Genomic DNA, 21,284 nt, shown 5'->3' with positions numbered 1-21,284 from the left:
ACACAGATGGCATTGAACAAAAGACAAACCTAGCTAAAATAGGCTTAACACATGGCTTTGATACCATATTAAGAAGTGGATTTTAAGTTTAACTCAATCTCACAAAACCGGTTGCACCCACTTATGTATTTTAAAATCATCTTATCCCTAGCCAATGTGAGATTCCAACACAAGAAACAACATAAGACAAAAAAATGTGGTTTCCAAATTTTAAAAATGTTTTTTCAAACTAAATTAATATAAATAATAAAAGTATATAAATATATTTTTAAAATATATACATATAAAAAAAATTTAAACGTTTCCAACTTTAAATTATGCTTCAATTAATCTATTGTCCACTAAAAGACTAGTCCCCAATGTAATTATCAGTTTTTTTGAAAAAAGTTTCGGTTCCTCGTCATGATATATAGAATTTTTGTTTTTTCAAAACTTGTACGTTGAAAAGTACAAAAAACAAAACTAGACAAAAGATACGCATTTCTAATTTTAATATAAATATGAAACAAAATAAAAACAACATCAATACAAAAAGAAAAAAAATACTAATCAAGTATGAGAATGGAAAAATTGGTACATATAAACAATATGATATTCAATGAATGTAATATGCCAACACCCAGAATAAGGATGCATGACTCTTAGAAGATAACAGATAATAGAGAATAAAGATAAAAGATAATTGACTAAAAGAACAAAACATAATCCAAATTGATTACAAGAGAACAAAGATAATTAATTATTCTCTTACTTGTAAATAAAATTATAATTTTACTAAATAAAGATTTTAAGTCATTAATTATCATTTTAATACCAATAAAAAATAACATATATTAGTAATAATTTAATTAAATTTATTATTAAACACACACTTATAATTAATTCAATATAGCTATTTTAGTAATAAAATATTTTTTTATGTTTATTTTTTAAACACAATTTTATCATTAATTTAATAAAGGCATATTAGTACAAAATAAATTCAGACATTTTTTCTTAAACATAATTTTATAATTAATAGAATAGAGAAATAATAGTAATAAAAAAAATTGAGACCTTGTTTTACTAGATATCTAAAGTGAATATTTTACTTGTTTTACCCTTGAGTCAGTCCTCTATAATTAATTCCAAAATCTTTATTTTGTATCATAGATTTATTGCTTAGAAATTTCAAAGGATATTTTTTGTCTTATAAGATATGTTATATGCATTTATATTTTTTTAATTAAAGAAATTAATTATTCCAAATTTGAATATAAAAATATGAAACTAATACGCATTAATTATTCCTTAACATAGCGGATCTTTACCAATAATTTTTGGAGAGCCAAAATCATATATTCAAAAATTAATTTATAAGCTTGTATTTATATCAACATCATTTTAAATAATTTCATCTTTTGTACTCATTGGATATTGTCATATTTGAGGATGTTTACTTGTATCATGTTTCAAATAATTAATATCAAATTCATCACTTGTAATTCTTTGAACCGTAAGAGATGACTCTTCTCATTAAACAATTGGAATATTACTATGATGTTTATATTATGTAAAGAGATTGAATTTATTTTGTTTTTGTCTTCATCGAAGCTTTCCTTTTATTACTTTTAAAAAATAAATTTATTCTTTTATTCTTCACATCAATCTACCATTTTTTTAAGGCATAAAATTCAAAAATAATTTTTCATATTTTAATAAAAAAATCAAAAACATAATTACTAAAAAAAAACTCTATAATAATCAGGCCAGAATTAAAAACTGGTTATGAAAAAACAAATAATACTTTATTTTTTCTTTTATATTCACAAAAAATAACATATAAAAAATTCATGAGATAAAAACAAATAATGTTAACTATTGAACTAATATTTCATTATTAAGTGATACAAAAAAAATAATTTTTTTTTCTTCAAGAATGAAAGAAAACATAAGAAATGAGAGCAAAATAATAAATTTGTGTTTAATTTTTTTTTCTTCAAAACAAAAATAAATAAGAAAGAAAGTAGGTGGGAGGGAGATGAGTATAATATGTAAAAAGTTCAAAAGACAATAGGAAGAAAATAAAATAAAAATATCTTAATAATTCTTTTTCTATTACATTTTATTATTTATTAACATTAAATATTGTGTTTTATAAAAAAAATTATTTAATTTAATTGTCATTCATTTTTAATATACGTTACATATAATTTAAAAAACTTTAATATATAAATTTAAAAGACTTTAAAAATATTTGTGGGATCATTCCCCTCGTCCCATACAAGATCCGTCCCTAGGTATAGGAACAATTTCCTAATTCTACCATGGACGTAAAAATATTCAATTAAAAGCCTTTAAGAATTCTTAATCAGAAGATTCAATATGTGTTATAGTTGTCATGTTATATAATCTTAAAATCATTTTAAAGATGGAACAATTATGATTTACCTTTCTTAATATATGTAAATACTTTTTATTCAACTTATTTGCCAAACTAATAGGTGTCACAATATGAATAGTCCAAGTTCGTATAGATTCATATCATTTTATTTTGTCTTCGTAAATTGTAATAATTTTTTAAAATTCGTGCATATGATTTTGTACTTTCGAAGTACACTCAACTAAACATAATTTTCAATACTTATGTATTGACATAATTCATAAAGTCCTTAGACAAACTAATTAATTTGTAAGAGAATACAATAACTATTTTAGTCAGTGAAAAATGAAAGAAAGGAAGAGAAAGGAAAGTGAAGTTGTATGAATTTAAGAAAAAAAAAGTTTCAGGTGGGAGAACGAAAGAAAAGTTTGTGAGTTATTTAATTTATATAATAATTTTTTAAAAACTCATAAAAATATATAATTGTAAAATAATTAAGTTACTTTTCTTACTATAAGTTAAAATTAATTAAATATAATTAATATAATATTATTTTATCAGTTTTAATTATTTTGTTATTAATATTATTTATTATTTATTTACCTTACTTATATATTATTATTATTTTATGATTTTATTACTATTATTATACATTAAATTATATTATATAATTAATTATATTATGTTAAATGTAAGCCTTTTTTTTTCAGTGTATAGAGTTTTGGGCCTGGCCTTTTCGGAGGCCCAAGGCTAGCCCTACAGTAGGACCCTATACCCTGCAGTGTTCACTCATTTGCTCTTGTATCCCTTCTCAGAAAACAGTTTCCTCTGCTCTCTTGTCCTCTGCTAGGGCACACCAGCCACACGTCTCCGAGCTACCAAGACCTTTTCTTTTCCAAGTAAGTGAACTTCGGGGCTTCTGGTCTGTTCATTTCCTTTTTCCTCTCCGTTTAAAACGCGTGGGTCAAGTTGGGGTTAAGTTCTCTGAGCTCGTTTTGTCCCTTTTTCCGTGTTTCAGCTCATTCCTGGAGCTGTAGTACCCCTTAGTTCAGATCGGGTTGCTTTTGGTGCTCAATATAGAGGTAAGGGAAGCTAGATTCATCGGTCTTAAATTATTCTTGGCTGTTTTTGGTCGTTGTATGTTTATATGCGTGCATAGTGTGCTTTTGTTGGATGAAATGGAGTTGCATGTGTGTTTGGGAGTGGAACTGGGCGGTTTCCGCCACTGCATGTGGGTTGACAGTGGTGAGCTCTGTCATTCTCGCCCAAGCGAGCTCGTCTCGCCTAGGCGAGGGTATCAGAATGCTCACCCTGGTTCTGCCTCGAGCACTCGCTCAGGCGAGGGGCTGCATTTTTGGGCGACAGGACAGCTCACTCAGGCGAGACAGCGTCGCCTGAGCGAGAAATCGTGAAAGCTTCCAAGACCCAATGTTGTAGGCTCGCCTAAGCGAGAGCCAGTCGCCTGAGCGAGACAGCTTCTCTCGCCTGGGCGACTACTCCTAGCTTGAGCGAGGCTGCTACAGCGGGTGGTTCCAATTCTGTTTTCTCTCTTTGTTTGATGGGTGAATTTTGTGATTTATTTATTTACCCCTTTCTTTCAAAACCTAAAGAATGTGAATATGTTTATGTGGTTGTTTGAATCTTATGAATTAAAAACTTGTATGTTGGCATGAATAACGCATGGATTTTGTTTGGTTGGTTGGTTGAGAACTTGCATGAGAATTGGATGTTTCGAGAAAAAGGTGGTGGATATGGTATGAAACATAAATTTGGTGTGATAGGCGTAATTCCATGAGTCCCGTGGGAAGACTTTATGGTGGTGTGTAGTGTATATATTAAGATAAGGATTCAAGTAAGGATCGCATCCCGAAACTCTAAAGGGTTAGTGAGTCTCAAGTAGAGCAAACTGACCCAAGTGGTGAGAGTAGCGGGAGGCCCTAGTCTTTGGCAGGATAATGGCCTTAGACATTTAAAGGCTAACCTCGTGAGTGGTAGGGTGAAACCCATTGGCAATGGCTCTGCAGAGCAGTAGAGGCCACCACGAGTGCAAGCATCCAGTGAATCCGATCTTAATATATGTATCCGGATAATTGAGTCATAGAGTTTTGCTTGCTTGTCATAACATGAATTATGTGCCTCTGTGTTGTATGTCTGGGAATGTTTATGCACTTATTCCTTTATACCATGATAAGTCTTATATTGCACTAGCTTACCCTTGCATGTTGTGTTTGTTTTCTGTTATGTTTTCCCTTTTGCGATGATCACCTTCTGGTGGGAGCAGATGGGAGGGAGGTTCGAGATGGATCCGGGAGGAGCAGCGGTGCGGCCTAGACTTCTCTGTCTGGATGTCTTAGGAGTAGTTTCATGGCCATGAGGCCTTTTGTATTAGTTGCCTTAGTGGCAACCTTTTTGCGAAACTGTTGCACCCTTTTGAATTTCTTTTGCTTAGGACTATGTGGTATGCCTAAGTTTCCTTTTAAGTAATTCCGGATGACTGTAATAGTTATCTTTCCTATGTTTTATATTTCTCTGAGTGCTTCTCGTTATCATGATCTTGTGACGTTTCATTTAGTAGTAATATCTTTCTAAAATGGGATGTCACATTAAACGTAATATAATGTATTATGAATTATGTATATGTATGATATAACATTTCACAAATTCGACATAAAATTAGAGTAGACAAAAAAAAAGTAATTGATATTTTTACAACTAATTTTTTTTTTTATGTAATTGCTGGTCATAGCATATATATATATATATATATATATATATATATATATATTTCTACAAATGCATCTTTGCTTTTTCGTTAAAACAGTAAATACAAACGTGTATAAAACTTATAAATGTAAGAATGGGTTGGAATCTGCAAGTCAATCTGGTCCACCACCGGTTCGAGCTGGATTGAGTTGAAAATTTTTTATAATTTATCAAGCCTACCTAGAATCCGGCTAGTTTATCCAGGTTGAATCCGTAGTAAGTCAGATGACTCACCAACCTGCAAATAAAGGTTACACAAGTATTTTTTGTTAAGTTAGACTTTATGTTTAGGTAATGTTAGGTATGTTTTTTAACCAACACATAAATAATTTGTATTTTTGTTATTTTAGTTTGTATTTGGATTATATTAAAGTTTATTTGAATTTTAATTAGAATTATAATTTAGTTTTGATAAAAAAAATAATTTTTTTTTTAATTTAGTGAGTCTGTGAGTTAGCCCGTTTAACCTACCAACTCGTGGTGAGTCGGATTAAGTTTAATTTTTTTTTGTTTGGTTGATTAACAAATAAGTTAGATTAGATTGACTCACTACATAATCAACCCATAGTGAATTAAACCAGATCAGACTGAATTATTTGTTTTGACAACTCTCCATAAGTATCCATAAACATACATGAGATAGAATGTTAAAAATTGTTAAAAATAAATAATGATATTTTATTTTTTTATCCATTTTTAATTTACAATTCCAATTAACTTTTAACTATTTACTGTAATATATTTTTTAATAATGTAATATAATAATTTAAGAATAAATTAAAAAAAATTAAAATATCATTATCTAAAAAACGTGACGATCTTGCTTACGTAAAGAAATGAACGTGTGTTTAAGGTGTAGCCAGTCTTGTCAAACTTTAAAGACAGACAAATATCACATTAAGAAGAAACCTAAAAAGTGACGATTTTGCTTACGCCAAACAGAAAGTAGTTCATGTGGTCAAACCCAAGAAAACTAAAAAGTTCATTCATCCCCCTCGACTTTTCAAAGTCAAATGTGCAAAGTAGTTTAGAATAGTTAAGCCTAAGGCCTTTTCTTTTCTATGGATTTTACTATTCATAGAGAAATAGAAGGATGAATTTATGCTTTAAATAGTGTTTTTTTTCGGTAGTTTTTTGAGTGAGGAAAGGAACGGGATAGAGAGATTTTAATTTTTTTCCATCTCTCATGTACTAAAGAGATTTAGAGTGATTTATTTATATTTACAATAATACCCTTGTTCTTACATAAATGTAAATTTCAGTTGACCATGCTTATATTTTTGATTTCACTATTTAGTTTTTCTTTTTTTCACATAAAATTGCAACATGGCCATCATTTCTATCGAAAAAAGACTTGTAAGGTTCTAATTTGACTAAAAAGAATTTAATTTTTATGAAAATAAAATAACTAATTATTATTTATTATTATTATTATATTAATAATAACAAATAATATTAATAATAGTAATAATCATAATTAATATTATTAATAAATATCATTAATATTTTGAATTATTACAAAAAAAAATTAAAATTAATTACAGTTTCTCTAATTATCATTTTATAATACTTTTAATATCAAGAACAATTTGATAATCTAATTTTTTTGTCAATTAAATTTTATTTTTTATTAGTCACATCCATTCAATCTTTCACAAATTTTTACAAAATTTACTCTCAAATTCACTCCATTAACATCTTCAAATCCTTTAAAAAAAATAACATAATCTTCACCTTCCAATTCACTCAAATTAATTATTTCCCTCTTCCTCAAACCCTTCCACTCAAAAGAACACACCCTAAATAACTTTCAATTTTCTAATATATTATCGATTCTTATTTTGAGCGTATAATAATTTCTTTTAAATTAATTACTTCATAAATTAATTATTTTTTTTAAGTTTATGATATTATCTTTCTTAATTATACTATTTCCTTATTTATTAAATTAAAATACGTTTCACACTGTGCAGAAGGTAAAGAAACGACATATGTTAAATATCAATTAAAGAATAAACATAATAATTTAAATAAATAGATGTTTTCTCGAGGATCCAAGTTAAACTTTGATAATTAAATAGAAAACATTATTGGTTCAATGAAAATATCAGAAAGCTGACAAAAATGCAGACATCACCCATGAGGACTTGTTCATTACATTTTCTCCACGCCTTCCCTCTTTCGCCTCTTTCGCTGTCCGACCCATCATTCACTATATATACACAAATCTTCAACACAAACATATCAAACAAATTACGATTCAAGATCAATCTAGTACACACTCAAAAGTTCACACCAAATTCGGATTTCGCAGTCACAAAACTTCGAAAATGATTGAGATTCCTCTGAGTCTGGAGCATATAGCTCCTCTCTTCCTCTTCCTCTCTCTCGTTCTTCCCCTCATCTTCTTCTTCTTCTCCTCCTCACGTAACGATAACAAAGAGGCTGCTCCAACCAAACAACCCGTTACTATCCCAAAATCATACCCACTCATTGGCTCCTACTTAGCCCTCAAACGCATCGGCAACCGCCGTATTCAGTGGCTATCCGATGTAGTCCAAATCTCACCCGCCGCCACCTTCACCTTCCGCCGCCCACTGGGCCGCCTCCAAGTCTTCACTGGTAACCCCGCTACCGTGGAGCACATTCTCAAGACCCGCTTCTCCAACTACCAAAAGGGCTATTCCTTTATCAACACCCTCTCCGATTTCCTCGGCACCGGAATCTTCAACGCCGACGGCAACACGTGGAAGTTCCAAAGGCAAGTCGCCAGCCACGAATTCAACACAAAGTCTCTCCGCAAGTTTGTTGAACACGTGGTGGATGCCGAACTCTCCGACCACCTCCTCCCCATCATGGCTTCAGCGGCACAACAGGACCAGACCCTTGATTTCCAAGATATCCTCCAACGCTTCGCCTTCGATAACATCTGCAAAATCGCTTTTGGCTTCGACGCGGAGTACCTGGCGTCGTCAGGTGAACGGAGCAAGTTCGCGGTGGCGTACGAAGAAGCGACGGAGATAAGCAGCAAACGGTTCCGCGAACTGTTTCCGTTTGTGTGGAAAGTGAAGAGGGCATTGAACATAGGTTCGGAAAAGCGGTTGCGAATTGCAGTGAAAGAAGTGCACGAGTTCGCGAAGAACATAGTGAGAGAGAAGAAGAGGGAGCTGAAGGAGAAAGAATCGCTCGAATCGGTTGACATGCTTTCGCGGTTCTTGAGTTCAGGGCACTCTGATGAAGACTTTGTGACAGACATAGTCATAAGCTTCATATTGGCGGGGAAGGATACCACGTCAGCAGCGCTGACGTGGTTCTTCTGGCTGCTGTCGAAGAACCCTCGAGTGGAGAAGGAGATTGTGAAGGAGATAATGGAGAAATCGGAGGCTCCGGTGTACGATGAGGTGAAGCACATGCTTTACACGCATGCAGCGCTGTGCGAGAGCATGAGGCTGTACCCACCGGTGCCCATGGACACCAAGGAAGCAGTGGAGGATGACGTCTTGCCAGATGGGACGGTGGTGAAGAAGGGGACGCTGGTGACGTATCACGTGTACGCCATGGGGAGGTTGGAGAGTATTTGGGGTGAGGATTGGGCGGAGTTTAAGCCAGAGAGGTGGTTGGAGAAGCTTGAATCCGGAAAGTGGAAGTTTGTAGCAAAAGATTCTTTCACTTATCCTGTGTTTCAAGCTGGTCCCAGAATGTGTTTGGGGAAGGATATGGCTTTTATGCAGATGCAGAGTGTGGTGGCTGGGATTCTGCGGCGGTTCGCGGTTGTTCCCACGGTGGCCGAAGGGGTGGAGCCCAACTTCATTTCCTTCCTCTCCTCCCAGATGGAAGGTGGTTTTCCTGTCAAGATCATTGAGAGGGAAACCTCAAATTAATACCCAACTTCTTGCATTTAGACCACATCATTTCTTCATTATATTACTAGTCCTATGTTTGGGATTTGAATTTGAGGTTTGTGTTTCACTTGTTTTTGTGTTCTTATAATATGAATATGAATAATCGTTTGGAGAAAGACGAGTGAAGAAGAAAAAGAGCAGTGGAATTTGATTTTGATGTATTTAGTATAGGTGGAAAAGAGTTCGATATAAATATAGTATTGTATAGTTGAATTGGAGTAGAGAAGGAACCTTGGTGACATTTGTCTCAAGGATGTGGACGTGGATTCCTGAAAAGAAATACCGTTCTTATTTATTTGACCCAGGACCACTCTTGATCAGTTTCGTAGAAAAAGATGAAGTAGTAGAAATATTTTATAAAATAAAAATTAAATGAAGTAGTAGAATGGATAAATTTATAAAATATTTTAAAATTCCTTTTCCTATTACTTCTTCCTAAACACTTCAGACATCATGCTAATGTTTTCAATTACAACACTTCAAAGATAAAATATAGCCAAATTCATCAAACATCCCAATTTTCTTTCCAACTTGTGGCCAGGAATCGCTCATATCTCCACGTGTAGCTTTTAAGCTTGAAAGTGTGATGAATAACTGCTTATGACGCATCTGCTTTCATTTAATCTTTGTTGACTGCTTATAAATAATTATCACTGATATATGACAAAAACATAAAGAAAAATAATACTTACATAACAATTATAACTATATTATAAATAAATAATATAGCACTTAACTAAAGTTGTGATTTAGTTTTATGTTTAACCAGGACTTTGAATACATCTTGCAAAGCATGGAAACTACTGCACCAGCTTAAATAATTTAGAATACATGACTTCGGTCCAAACATGACTAACACTTTCTGTATATTTAAAATTAAAGACGTTATCCTATGACGTAATTATTTTTTAACTTGTCTAGTTTTGAAACATTTGGACAAATTTATCCAGATATGTAAAAAACCGCAAATTTTAATGAAACACCAATGTATATACGCACTCAAATCGGCATGTTAGAAATCCCAAGTAGAAACCAACATGGAGGAATCCAATTTCTATGAATTGATATGCAAATTCAAGACCTTCCCTTTAGTACATCTTCTGTGGAGAGTGACACTGAGCAGAGTGATAACGTGTGACAATCTACACAATAGATGGGTAGGTAGTAGAGTTCTTCATGTATCATGAATGACTCCTGTGCAAAATCAGAAAGTCACCCCTTCTTCTACTCAAGTAGTAGTGAGGGTATGGAACCTATGCTATAGGTAATAGTACTAAACAACATAAAGAAGTCAATATCATTTCTATAACTTTGAAATAAGCTGTATCAGCAACAAGGACAACAAAATTTGGAGATGTACATTGGTTGCTATTATTTGGAACATATGGCTTCAAAGAAATATATTATTTTAAGGGATCATAGGATAGATGCAAAGAAGGTTTTTACCCTTGCACAAGTTAATGCATGAAATTGGATAACCCATAAGCACCAAAAAAATCAATTTTTTTCCGGATGTGTCTAAAATTAAATGTACAAGTTACATTGAATAACCAACTTAGTTTTACATTAGAGGTCATATTCTTAATACCTTCTTAGGGGAAAAGGTAGTATACACCACAAATGTAAAAGATAGCATAGAAAACAATCATTACAAGAGAATTCATTATTACTTATTATAAATATTCGTAGGTAAAATCTAGTTATTCTTTAATTTTCTTTTTCCTCAATTCAATTTTTATTTTATTTAAAAAGATCCAAGGATTCTTTAACTAATTTTAAGCTTTTAACTTTTTTTGGTTTGCTTTCTCTTCTTCCTCCGTCTTCATTATGATTCCTTAACCTTTCAGTTTTTTCCTCGTACCTTGTACATGGCTGAAGAGTGCACTCCTCATCGCACTCACCTCCATTGAAGATATAACGCGCTGGCCACAGCATGCGGTATGGTCATGCATTTGCGTCTCCAGATAGAGTTCCACCCGTTCAGCCTCTCACATCCACCGCCATTTAGATAGTTTTCAAGGACACTGGCCATACGCTCATGGAGGCAAGGAATCTCATCAAGGAGTAGGACGAACCATCCCACAAGATTGGGAAGAATCTAATCTTCGAAGTCCTTCACATCTACATTTGTTTTTCCCTAATTATGGATCAACTTGTGACACTGACAAATAAAGGATGCGGATGCCTCCTTGTGATTGATGAACATCTGATTGGAGTGATGACAAAGATGGAGACCAAAAAAACTAAAAGATGAAAGGTGAAGGCAGAAGAAGAAACAAAAAAATCCAGAAAAAAATACACTTAGAAAAAACAAACCACGTGATCACCTTTGAACACTAATCTTTTTAAATAAAATAAAAACTAAATTGAAGATAAAAAATTAATAAATCTCATCGAATAGACTATACAAATATTGGGGGGAAAAACTATTCAAGCAAAAATCTAATAAGATAACATATATTCCATAAACTTGTTCAGCATAGGCTAGAAATATCAAATCATTTATAATAATAATAATAATAATCAATGTGAAATACCCAACAAAAACAAGAGGACTAACAGTATAATAATCATCTACCCAGAAAAAATGAGAAAAAAAATCTAGTACAGCATAATCTAGAAATTATACCCCATAGTATAACTGGACGTAAAGTTTACAGTTTACAAATAGCTCTCCTCAAGCAAAATAAAAGAAACCATATCAATACCCATAATTAGTGCCATATACGGGCCCATAATCTGCAGAAGGCACGTGGCCTGTATGAGCACCAGTGCTAGACGGGGGAGATGCGTAAACCGGAGCATTAGTTGGATAGGCACTGTAACCTTGGCTAACTGATCCACCCAGTGGATCCTGCGTCGCATTTGCAGCTTCAGCCATGAAATTCTGCATCAGAAGATATAGAATGTGAGCATTTCAGAGAAACTAAACCATTAAAAAAACACCATTCCAGTAACTGCTCCATATTCTGTAACTATATGTTCTAATTAGTTGTATCTTCAATGTCAATACCATCATTAAAATGCGGGGAAAATGTATTAAGAAAGGCCATAAAAATGAATATGATAATTACAGTCATTTTCGGTGTATTTGAGTATAAAATCAATGGGCAGGAATCACAGATATATGCAAGGGATTGGTCAAACTAATGATTTCAGCATTTGAAATTAATTAATAAGTTTTACAGCAAGAATTGTCCAATAACGACAGGAGTCGTTACTCTTTATAGACGTGGATTCAGTATACAGATGCCCCCATTAATCATCTCTTCCTTGCCCAAAATTTGTCAAACTATTGTTTTAGATTCAACAAACATCACAACTAAAAAGGAGTTTCACCAGTAGGACTTCGAATTGTAGCGGATAGTAAGGCCAATAAATTGCCAATCGTGGACACATTGGCAACAGCGAAGTGGGGCTACCAGTACAAGGGTGTAATGTTTGACAGTGTTAAAATCATTTAATAACTCAAATTCGAATCAACAACAGCCCACATATCGAGGAGTGCCACATAAAGTTTGAACATTTGCCAATACAGGTAAAAAGCAGAATACAAGATGTGAACAAATACCTGAACCAGCTGTTGGGCTGCCTGTATTTGAGAAGAAGTTCCACTCATCTCGACAGTCATCTCCCCTGGAACACCCCTTGTTTCCTGAATTGTAATACTTGCTCCACTAGCACGACGAATATAACTGATATTAGTGCCAGATGCTCCAATAACAGCATCTGCATATGAAAGAGGAATTTGCATGTGCTGCGTGACCTGCACAGTATACAGAAAATTACATCATTTGAGATAAAAAACAAAAGGGTTTCAAAAGCGAGTGATATTCTCTACAAGCATCCTCAAGTTAGGCAAAAGACAACACCTTAGTTACAAGAGATTGTTGTGGTTGCGCACTTGATGAATGAATTCCAACAGAAGCATCCCTTGCATAGGCAGGTGGTGGACCTTGATGAAGGTGCTTATCCATGGGAGGCAACTCAGTAGTGGGTGGGTAATAACTATCATAGTGATGTGTAGGTGGCATATACTGTTGATTGGGTGCAAAAGCAGGTCCTCCACCACCACCACCAGCAGGAAACCCTTGCGGAGGAGGACCCCAATTTTGATGTGGTGGTCCATTCTGGTTAGCTCTGACATCTGATGTTTGCATCTGAAGTTTGGAAGGGAAAAATTTACCCAGAGAATGGTATCCAAAGAAACTTATACAATAAAGAATATTATAACATTGCAAAACACTCAACATTGACGAAATAAAGACAAGAGGCAGGAAAGAAACCTTGAAGCTATTTCTGAATTCAGATCTTTAACATTGAAAAATAATTTAAAAACAGGGAGACTTGCCTGTGTCTCGAAAACTCCAACTATACTGCGGTCAACCAAGAACTTGCGTAAATGAACTGCAATAAGTTCAATGGCCTTGTGAACACCAGTAGAATCCCCTTGTATTTCAACAATACTATCATCTCGCAGAGCAAATACTGGCAGGTGTTCTGTTTAAGCATAAATAATATATTAGTCCATAATAGAAATTCCCAATATCCAGGCACACAACAATAAGAGATTTAAAAGAACAGTCCAGTACTTTTCATTCAAAATAGGCTAAATCATTTTTCTTGTGTAATTGCTCATCAAGAAAAAAACTAATAAAAAATGCAGCATTTGACTGGAACAGAATCTTCAAAAACAAATAAGAACAGCTGATACAAAAACCAGTACAAGTGTAATGGGTCGATCTAGTGACAGCATATGCAATTTGGTATAATATGTCTAGAAAGACCCAAATGAAACCTAGGGCAAAAAGTAATTAAAAGCAATATTTATAAATAATTAGATGCAAACACAAGCAAGAATACCCTAAAATAATATACAACAGCTGTGAGCAAACCTGAACCAAGAACTCGTATGGTGCAACCAGAACCATCTTGAATGGATTTTATCGTTGATCCCTGCTTCCCAATCAAGCTTCCTGCTTGAGTATCTGCCACTAGAAGCCTGGTAACAACTGATCGTCCAGCAGTCAAAGCGCTATCTGTAAGTTCACGGTCAACATTGATAACTTGCTTATGAACCCTTAACAAACCGTCAACAGCAGGTGGTATGGGCCGATCTGGCTCTTCTTTTGCAGAAACCATTACCTATCACAAACATCAAAGAAAGAAAATTCAGTAACACAAAATACAAGACTATAAGATCTCAAAAATATGAAAGACATTCATTTCGTATTTTAAAGCAAACAATTAAATTGATCCATTCAATGTTCAAAAAACATATTTGTCCATCAAAATTGTAGTAATAGCAACAAAAAACCATTGGGTTTTAATTTCATTTTCAATTCCTTTCACACTGTGAATCTCTGTTTCAATGGATTAGCAACCAATTCCAGTTCAAGGCAGCTGTCACCCAACTAATTGATGGATGAATCAAGACAAATTTCAGATTTACAGATGTCAATCACATTATCTCCTGAGTCCTGACTTCATCTAATAGTTTCTGCTGTATTATCTTTTTATTGAGTTTAGGTGTTCTTCAAGGAAATAGTTTCACGGAGTGTGGCAAGACACCAATCGACCTGAGTTCTGAAGTTACCAGGTACAGTGAAAGCCTCTTGCCATCAAAGTCTGCACAAACTATTTCTGATTGTTAACATAGACACTTGACATGCTCATTGTTGTTCCCTGCAACTTGAACTTTGGCACTTCGATTTGAAGCCACTTTGATCACTCATATTTGCTTGACAACCTGCACATATCCATTTGGTTACCGAGACAAAAGACATCTCCTTTTCTTGTGTATATTTAACCAGTTTTATTATTATGTATTGTATTTTGCTTCACTTGGATACTTTTTGATCCACTCCGTTTGCAACTCTATTTTTTTTTAAATAAAATTACTCCATTGTAAATATCTTACATGTTTTATCATGACACGTCATTAATTTTTCAAGTCAATTACATAATAAGTTTGTTTGACTATGTAAAAGTCTTCCCTACAGTATTACATAATTCCCAATTTAAATATAAGCCACACTAGTTCTAAGTAACCATTATGACGGTCAAAATAGAGTTAATTGTTTTCAATGTACCAAGATGATCAGCAAAATAAACAAGTATGATATTCTTCAAACAGACATTCATACATGTGCAATGTTATCCTTCAATGCAAAAAATAACCAGAAATTGAAACTTACTGCTCTTTCTGAGATTCCAGGCGGACCATCAAGAATTTTAATTCGCGCCTTAGTCTCTTCTGTAATCTTCTTTATAAACTCACCCTTTCGGCCAATAATACTGCCGACCTTTTGCACTGGAACCAACATCCTGAAGACATTCTCTCCAGGCCACCCGGGCCACTTTTTTATTTCACTCCCTTTCAAAACGGCCTCGGATCCCTCTACCGGCAAAGAATCAAAATTCTCAGACATTTCTCCAGCACCATGGTCTTCTTCAACATGCTCCTGCTGAGGAGAGTCCGTGTCTCCGGGCAAACCTCCAGCATCATGTTCATGTTCATCAAAATGATTTTGAGGAAAATCGGTATCCTCCACCAAATCCACTGCATCATGTTCATCAGGCAGCAGATGAGGAAATCCAGAGCCATCAATAACAGTCCCTACATCATGTTCATCGGAGTGATTATGAGGAAAATTAGGGTCCTCCGGTACATATCCTTCATCATGACCATCAAAACCGTGCTCGGCCATGAGAAATGTTTTCTGCAAAAAATAAAAAATAAAAAAATCACTCAGTTTGAATAATTAACCGTCCGTCCCGTATTCGGCAGAAATTGAAATTCACGAAAACTAAACAGAAAATTGCCTTTCAGAATGAACATAAAAAGACAATGTTTAACAATTGAACAAATTCCAGAGTCTCAAAAATTAAAAACAAACTTCAAATCGGCGTCCTGACGGACGATATCGAGCAGAAATATATAAAAGAAAAGCCCTAGAAACTACAGTGAGAGAGATGAAACAGAGAGTAACGTTGAAAAAATTAGGGCTGTAAGTTGTTGAGATTAACGGTCAAATACACTTACATGATGGGTGAGAGAAGAGATTGCAGAGGAGTACAAGAATATTGAGCCGCGGAGAATTTAGGTTTTGCAAGAATGAGACGAGAAGAATAAGATAAACAGCTGCTAAAGCCCAAAGAAACAAGTTGCATTTATATATTGGATATTTTCGTTCCGAGTCACAAGGTGATAGCTTTAGCTCGTATATATATAAATAAATATATATATATATATATTTATTTATTTATTTATTTATGTATGTACGTGTACTCCATGGTATTTTTGTGAGAGATGAATTTAAATTAAGTCGTATGTAAATAAATTTATGTACACAAATTAATATATTTAGTATATGAATTCACTTAACACCTTAGAATTTTCATGTAAATTAATTTAATTTACATTGGGTTTATAATGTATTTAGTTTAATATTTGATTTTGAGTATCAAAACCCCTAATTTACGTACACGTTTAGATTAATTAATTAATTTATTTTTTTGCAAAAATTGAATTGAATTGCTTTAAATTGTAATTAAATATTTTAACATATAAAAAATGTTTTAACTTTCAAATTTAACTTTCAAATATTTTTTCAATATTAATAATTTTAGAATAATTAATTGATTTTAATTCAATCTAAAGATAATTCAACATTACTTTAAAAAATCCTTATTTTTTGGATTTATTGGTAATTATGTTGTTAATTGAGAAACAAAATATTCACTCTACATGTGAGACATTAGAAAGAAAATGACTGCAGATTTTTTATGTCATGATTTACCTCATTTTTATCTGATTTGAATTATTTAATTATTATAAATGAAAAGGATACTTTTGTATTTTAAAATAAACAAAATAATGATAGTTAAACTAAATAGTAGATGATTTATGATATGTTACTATAATATTTGAGTAATTTAATGAATTTAAATAAGATTTTGAGAAAGACTTAATAGTAATAGTTACAAAGGTAAAATAAATTGTATAATTTCCTTGAAAAATATAAATATTTGTTTATTTTTAAGTTGCAGATATGTTAATAAAAGTTTATTAACAAATTCGAATATCAAATAAATCAGGTTTCACCTTACAGAAATTTTAAACACAACCCAGTTGAAGTATTGACATCAAAAGTTCTAATCAAATTCCTTAAAGATTTTACATTCTACACTATGAATCTTTTTGTATATTTTAAATTAATACTTTTGCCAAAACTAGCACATATTTCCAAAATCTCTTAAAAAATAAAATTAATATGTGCACGATAATGAAGTATGAAGAAAAAAATAGTTTCATCTCCAAAACAATCAATTTCACAAAACAAGTTGACATTTTCATGTTTTATTTCAAAACATTATTTTGCATAAAAGGTGCATAAAGTAATATAAAAGTTTATCTCTTCGATCCACAACCAATCAATGTTAAATAGTCATTAATAAAATAGCGTAACGGTGTTTATTTTTTATATTATTCACATTTTTTTTAAAATATCCTAATTTTTGTTGCCATAATATATATATATATATATATATATATTATTTTGAAGTTAAACACCACAACAAACGTTTCTTTATACCTTAAATAAAGTGTCACTTTAAAGAAGTAACTAGTGAGAGACAAAAACGATATTATTTACTTTTAAAAATAAATATAATAAAAATAACAATACTTGAAAATGTCATAATTCATATTATATTACGACATTTATAAATGTTATTATTTTCAATTGTCGTAATTTAAATATTTAATTATTTTTTTTCACTATGTTTATAATTTCAAAATTCAATAAAATATATTTTTAATAATTACAATTCAAAATATATAAAAAAGTATTATGACTCTACAAAAAATTAACAAATTAGTAAAATAATTAAATCTTTTATTCCAATTACATCATTGATGTTGGGAAGATAACAAATCAACATATAAACAAAGAGAACCAAAACACATATCAAATCTTTCATAAATAAATAATACACAAAATAATAAAATGTATAAACAAAGAATAGAGGAACTAGCACACACCAAAAACTTTCAACCTGAAAAAATCTCACTATGAGGAAAAAATCATTGGACCTGCAGTAAAATCTTCGACCAATAATAATTAATTGATACAAAATAAATTCTCTTAGAACTTCCAATGATCAATAGAACATTATTTTCTTCACCAACAAGATACATAACAAACTCCAATGGATACTTAAATAAATAACAGAGGGAACATAATAAATTAGTTGTTATTTCTTTCTTTTTCTTCTTCTTCATTCTCTCTCTCTTTCTCATGCTTTTTTCTCTCACAAAAAACACTCACAATTTATATCACTATGTCTCCCACTCTATTTCATCTCTTTAAATCTCATGCAAGGATTGCATATTTTAAATTACATAATGAGTTTGGAGTTCATAAAAAAAATTACCTATTTTATTTTTCTTAATTAAATTAGTAGGACCAATAAATTGGTGACCCACCTAACAATTGTAAATATAAAAAAAAACACACACACACAATAAAAAAAAAATACTCTTATGGTCATTCTTCACGATGATATTTGATCCTCTAACTTTTATCTTCAAGTTCCCAATATATTCATTGTGTAAGCCTTATTGTTTTATCTTCAAGTTTCAAATTTGACTTTTTATCTACCATGCTTGTTTTCTTTCTCCAACATTTTAATGAAAGTTTTGTTGAAAATATCTTAATATAATTTAAAATATATATAATTAAAATATTTTCTTGCGGTTAAAATATTTTAGTATAATTTAAAAAATATATAATTAAAATATAATTGGAACTAAATTGAATTAAAAATACATATGTGAGGACTAAATTGAAATAAATAGACATATCGGGAGCACTAAATTGATATAAGACAATGACACTTAATAATGACACTAAATTGAAACTAAGAGATATATGTGGGACTAAATTGAGATCAAGACAATGACACTAGGTAATGACAATGACACTGACACATGACAGTATCTTACTACGTGGCACTAATAGTGTCACGTGTCACACTAGAGACCAAACACGTGGTAATTTTTTTTTTCAAAAAAAAATAAAAAAGAAAAAAAAAATGAAAAAAAAAAACACAAATTGACATGTGACACATCATTCATTTTTTAGTGACCTAATTGAAACATTTTGTCAAGAATTAAAACGTAATTGACACGTATTTAAAAGCGAAGGGCAAACTGACACATGTAAATAAAATTAGGTATCACCCGACTAATTAAACCAGATAAATATGATAATAATATAAATTAATTTTCATTTTAATATTAAAAACTAATAACAATAATAAAATAAAATAATAATATAAATACATTTATATGATAATAGTAAAAATTAATAATCTTAAAATATGGCAAATATATAAAATATGTTAAACTACATTGTTAAATTATTCCTAATTTTGTTTGTGTACTTAAATAGATTTCAATTTTTGTTAATTTTGTTTAATTTAATCTTTTTTAGCTAACACCAATTAAATCATTAATATCGTTTAAATCAAAACTTATCAAGTGGCCTTTATATTTGTATAACTCAGTTGGTAATATAATATAAAAAAATGATATAAAAAAGGAAATAATAAAACCAAAATAAATTATAATTATGCGAAGTGTTCACATAAAAGAAAAAACAAAGATATGATAGGATATAGTATAAATTATGTTTAAACGATACTTTATCAATACAATATTACGTAACATTTTCTTAAAAAAAATACTCGTGATTTATATTCGTCTACGAATTATGCAAATTATATAAAAATGTAACTATATTAAAAAAATGCATTTCATTAATATAACTACTTTTTCTATAATATAGAAAATTTATGTAACATTTTTAAACTACAATTAATATTTATAAATATTCATATAATATTTTTTAATTTTAATATTTTATTAACCAGTATAATTTTAATTAACATGACATAAAAATATGAATACATATACAACAGTATATTACGTAAAAACTATGATATATATATATATATATATATATATATATATATATATATATATATATATATAAATTTGTATTTGAATAATAACTTAATTAATTCTTTGGTTCCATACTATGCTTTGGTCATATATATTTTTTATTTGGTTTCTTTAGTGCATGTTGTTAACTCATTTTAAATCCAAAGATGATGACGCTAGCATGATGACACCATTACTTATACGATAGGAAAATTGTAAACTTAATAACGTCATTCAGAATGTCATGTGGCATATGACATGATTAGAAATTAAAATAAGAAAAGTGTTGTGTTTAAAGATCACAATAAAAAAATAATAAGTTGAGGGGACGAAAATAAGTAAAGATGTATTTTCTGAGAATACAGTCTTAAAAAATATTTATGTAGACTAAATTAAAAATAACATTTATAAAAAAGAATTATAATTGTTAAATATCTTATATTTATGGTTTAAATACACATTTGGTTCCTATTTTTATCAAAATTATTCAATTTGGTCCATATTTTCGTTGTTTGTTCAATTTGGTCCTCGTTTTGGTAAAATCGCATTTAATTGAGTCCTTTTGGTAGACGGAATTAAAAATTTTAACGACACAGTGACATGGTGTAATTGTTTGGGCTACGTGTCAGTTTTTTGAATACGTGATGGCACACATTGGCACAGTGTATCGTTAAATAAAAATTGGGGAAAAAAGTTAAATAAATTAAAAAGTTAAAAATGGTAAAGTGAAAAACAATTAAAACTTCAAGCACAATGAACTTAGGCAATCAAATGTGGTTTTACTGCAGCGAGAAGTGATAACTGTGGAGAGCAATCAATTGAGTGAAGAATTGAAATTTATCATTGGAGAGGGTGGAGAGCATTCGAGAGATCGCGAAAACTAGGGTTGGTCAGAAAGGGGAAAATTAGGGTTTTTGCGATTGGAGACAACATTAGTTAGGCTTCGACATTGCGGTTGGACATTTAGGCCTGTTTTGTAGTAATTTTGTAGTAATTGGTACTCTGTTTGTTAACTTTTTTTGTCCAGCACACTTTTGTTTAACATCTAAATTGCATGACTTTAACAGATTTTGATTGCACTTGAATGAATATTGGTCTCCAATAGTGGAGTTGTGATTCGCATTTGGACTTGTGTGACTGACAGATTTTGTATGTTCAATATGGATTCAATTATATTTTGGTATATTTTGCACTTCTGATTGACAGGTTGTGTTATAAAACAGGGACTCTATTCAACAGTTTAAACTTA

At 31.3% G+C, this 21,284-nt stretch overlaps 2 protein-coding genes and 1 long non-coding RNA gene across 3 annotated transcripts; 2 read left to right on the top strand and 1 right to left on the bottom strand.

Moving 5' to 3' along the window:
- The first annotated feature begins 3,168 nt into the window (after positions 1-3,168).
- On the top strand, positions 3,169-4,905 carry LOC146888973 (uncharacterized). The gene is made up of 3 exons (XR_014994310.1): positions 3,169-3,261; positions 3,381-3,444; positions 4,644-4,905. It is a non-coding gene; the product is annotated as an uncharacterized LOC146888973 (long non-coding RNA).
- Positions 4,906-7,322: 2,417 nt separating this feature from the next.
- On the top strand, positions 7,323-9,322 carry LOC114193753 (cytochrome P450 94A1-like). The gene has a single exon (XM_028083671.2). The coding sequence runs from the start codon at positions 7,456-7,458 to the stop codon at positions 9,004-9,006; it is 1,551 nt and encodes a 516-aa protein (XP_027939472.2). The 5' UTR covers positions 7,323-7,455; the 3' UTR covers positions 9,007-9,322.
- A 2,185-nt stretch (positions 9,323-11,507) lies between these two features.
- Positions 11,508-16,217, bottom strand: LOC114193757 (flowering locus K homology domain-like). Its single transcript, XM_028083686.2, has 7 exons — positions 16,073-16,217; positions 15,225-15,749; positions 13,923-14,172; positions 13,379-13,527; positions 12,900-13,187; positions 12,599-12,793; positions 11,508-11,914 (listed from the first exon to the last, which is right to left on the bottom strand). The coding sequence occupies exons 2-7, from the start codon at positions 15,735-15,737 to the stop codon at positions 11,729-11,731; spliced, it is 1,581 nt and encodes a 526-aa protein (XP_027939487.1). The 5' UTR covers positions 15,738-15,749; positions 16,073-16,217; the 3' UTR covers positions 11,508-11,728.
- Between the last annotated feature and the right edge of the window lie 5,067 nt (positions 16,218-21,284).

The sequence above is a fragment of the Vigna unguiculata genome, chromosome 1 (genome assembly GCF_037176805.1).
Source record: "Vigna unguiculata cultivar grain cowpea cultivar isolate G323 ecotype 2 chromosome 1, ASM3717680v1, whole genome shotgun sequence".
NCBI classification, from domain to species: Eukaryota; Viridiplantae; Streptophyta; class Magnoliopsida; order Fabales; family Fabaceae; genus Vigna; species Vigna unguiculata.
Note: the sequence above shows the minus strand (reverse complement) of the source record. Positions and strands in the feature narration are given on the sequence as shown.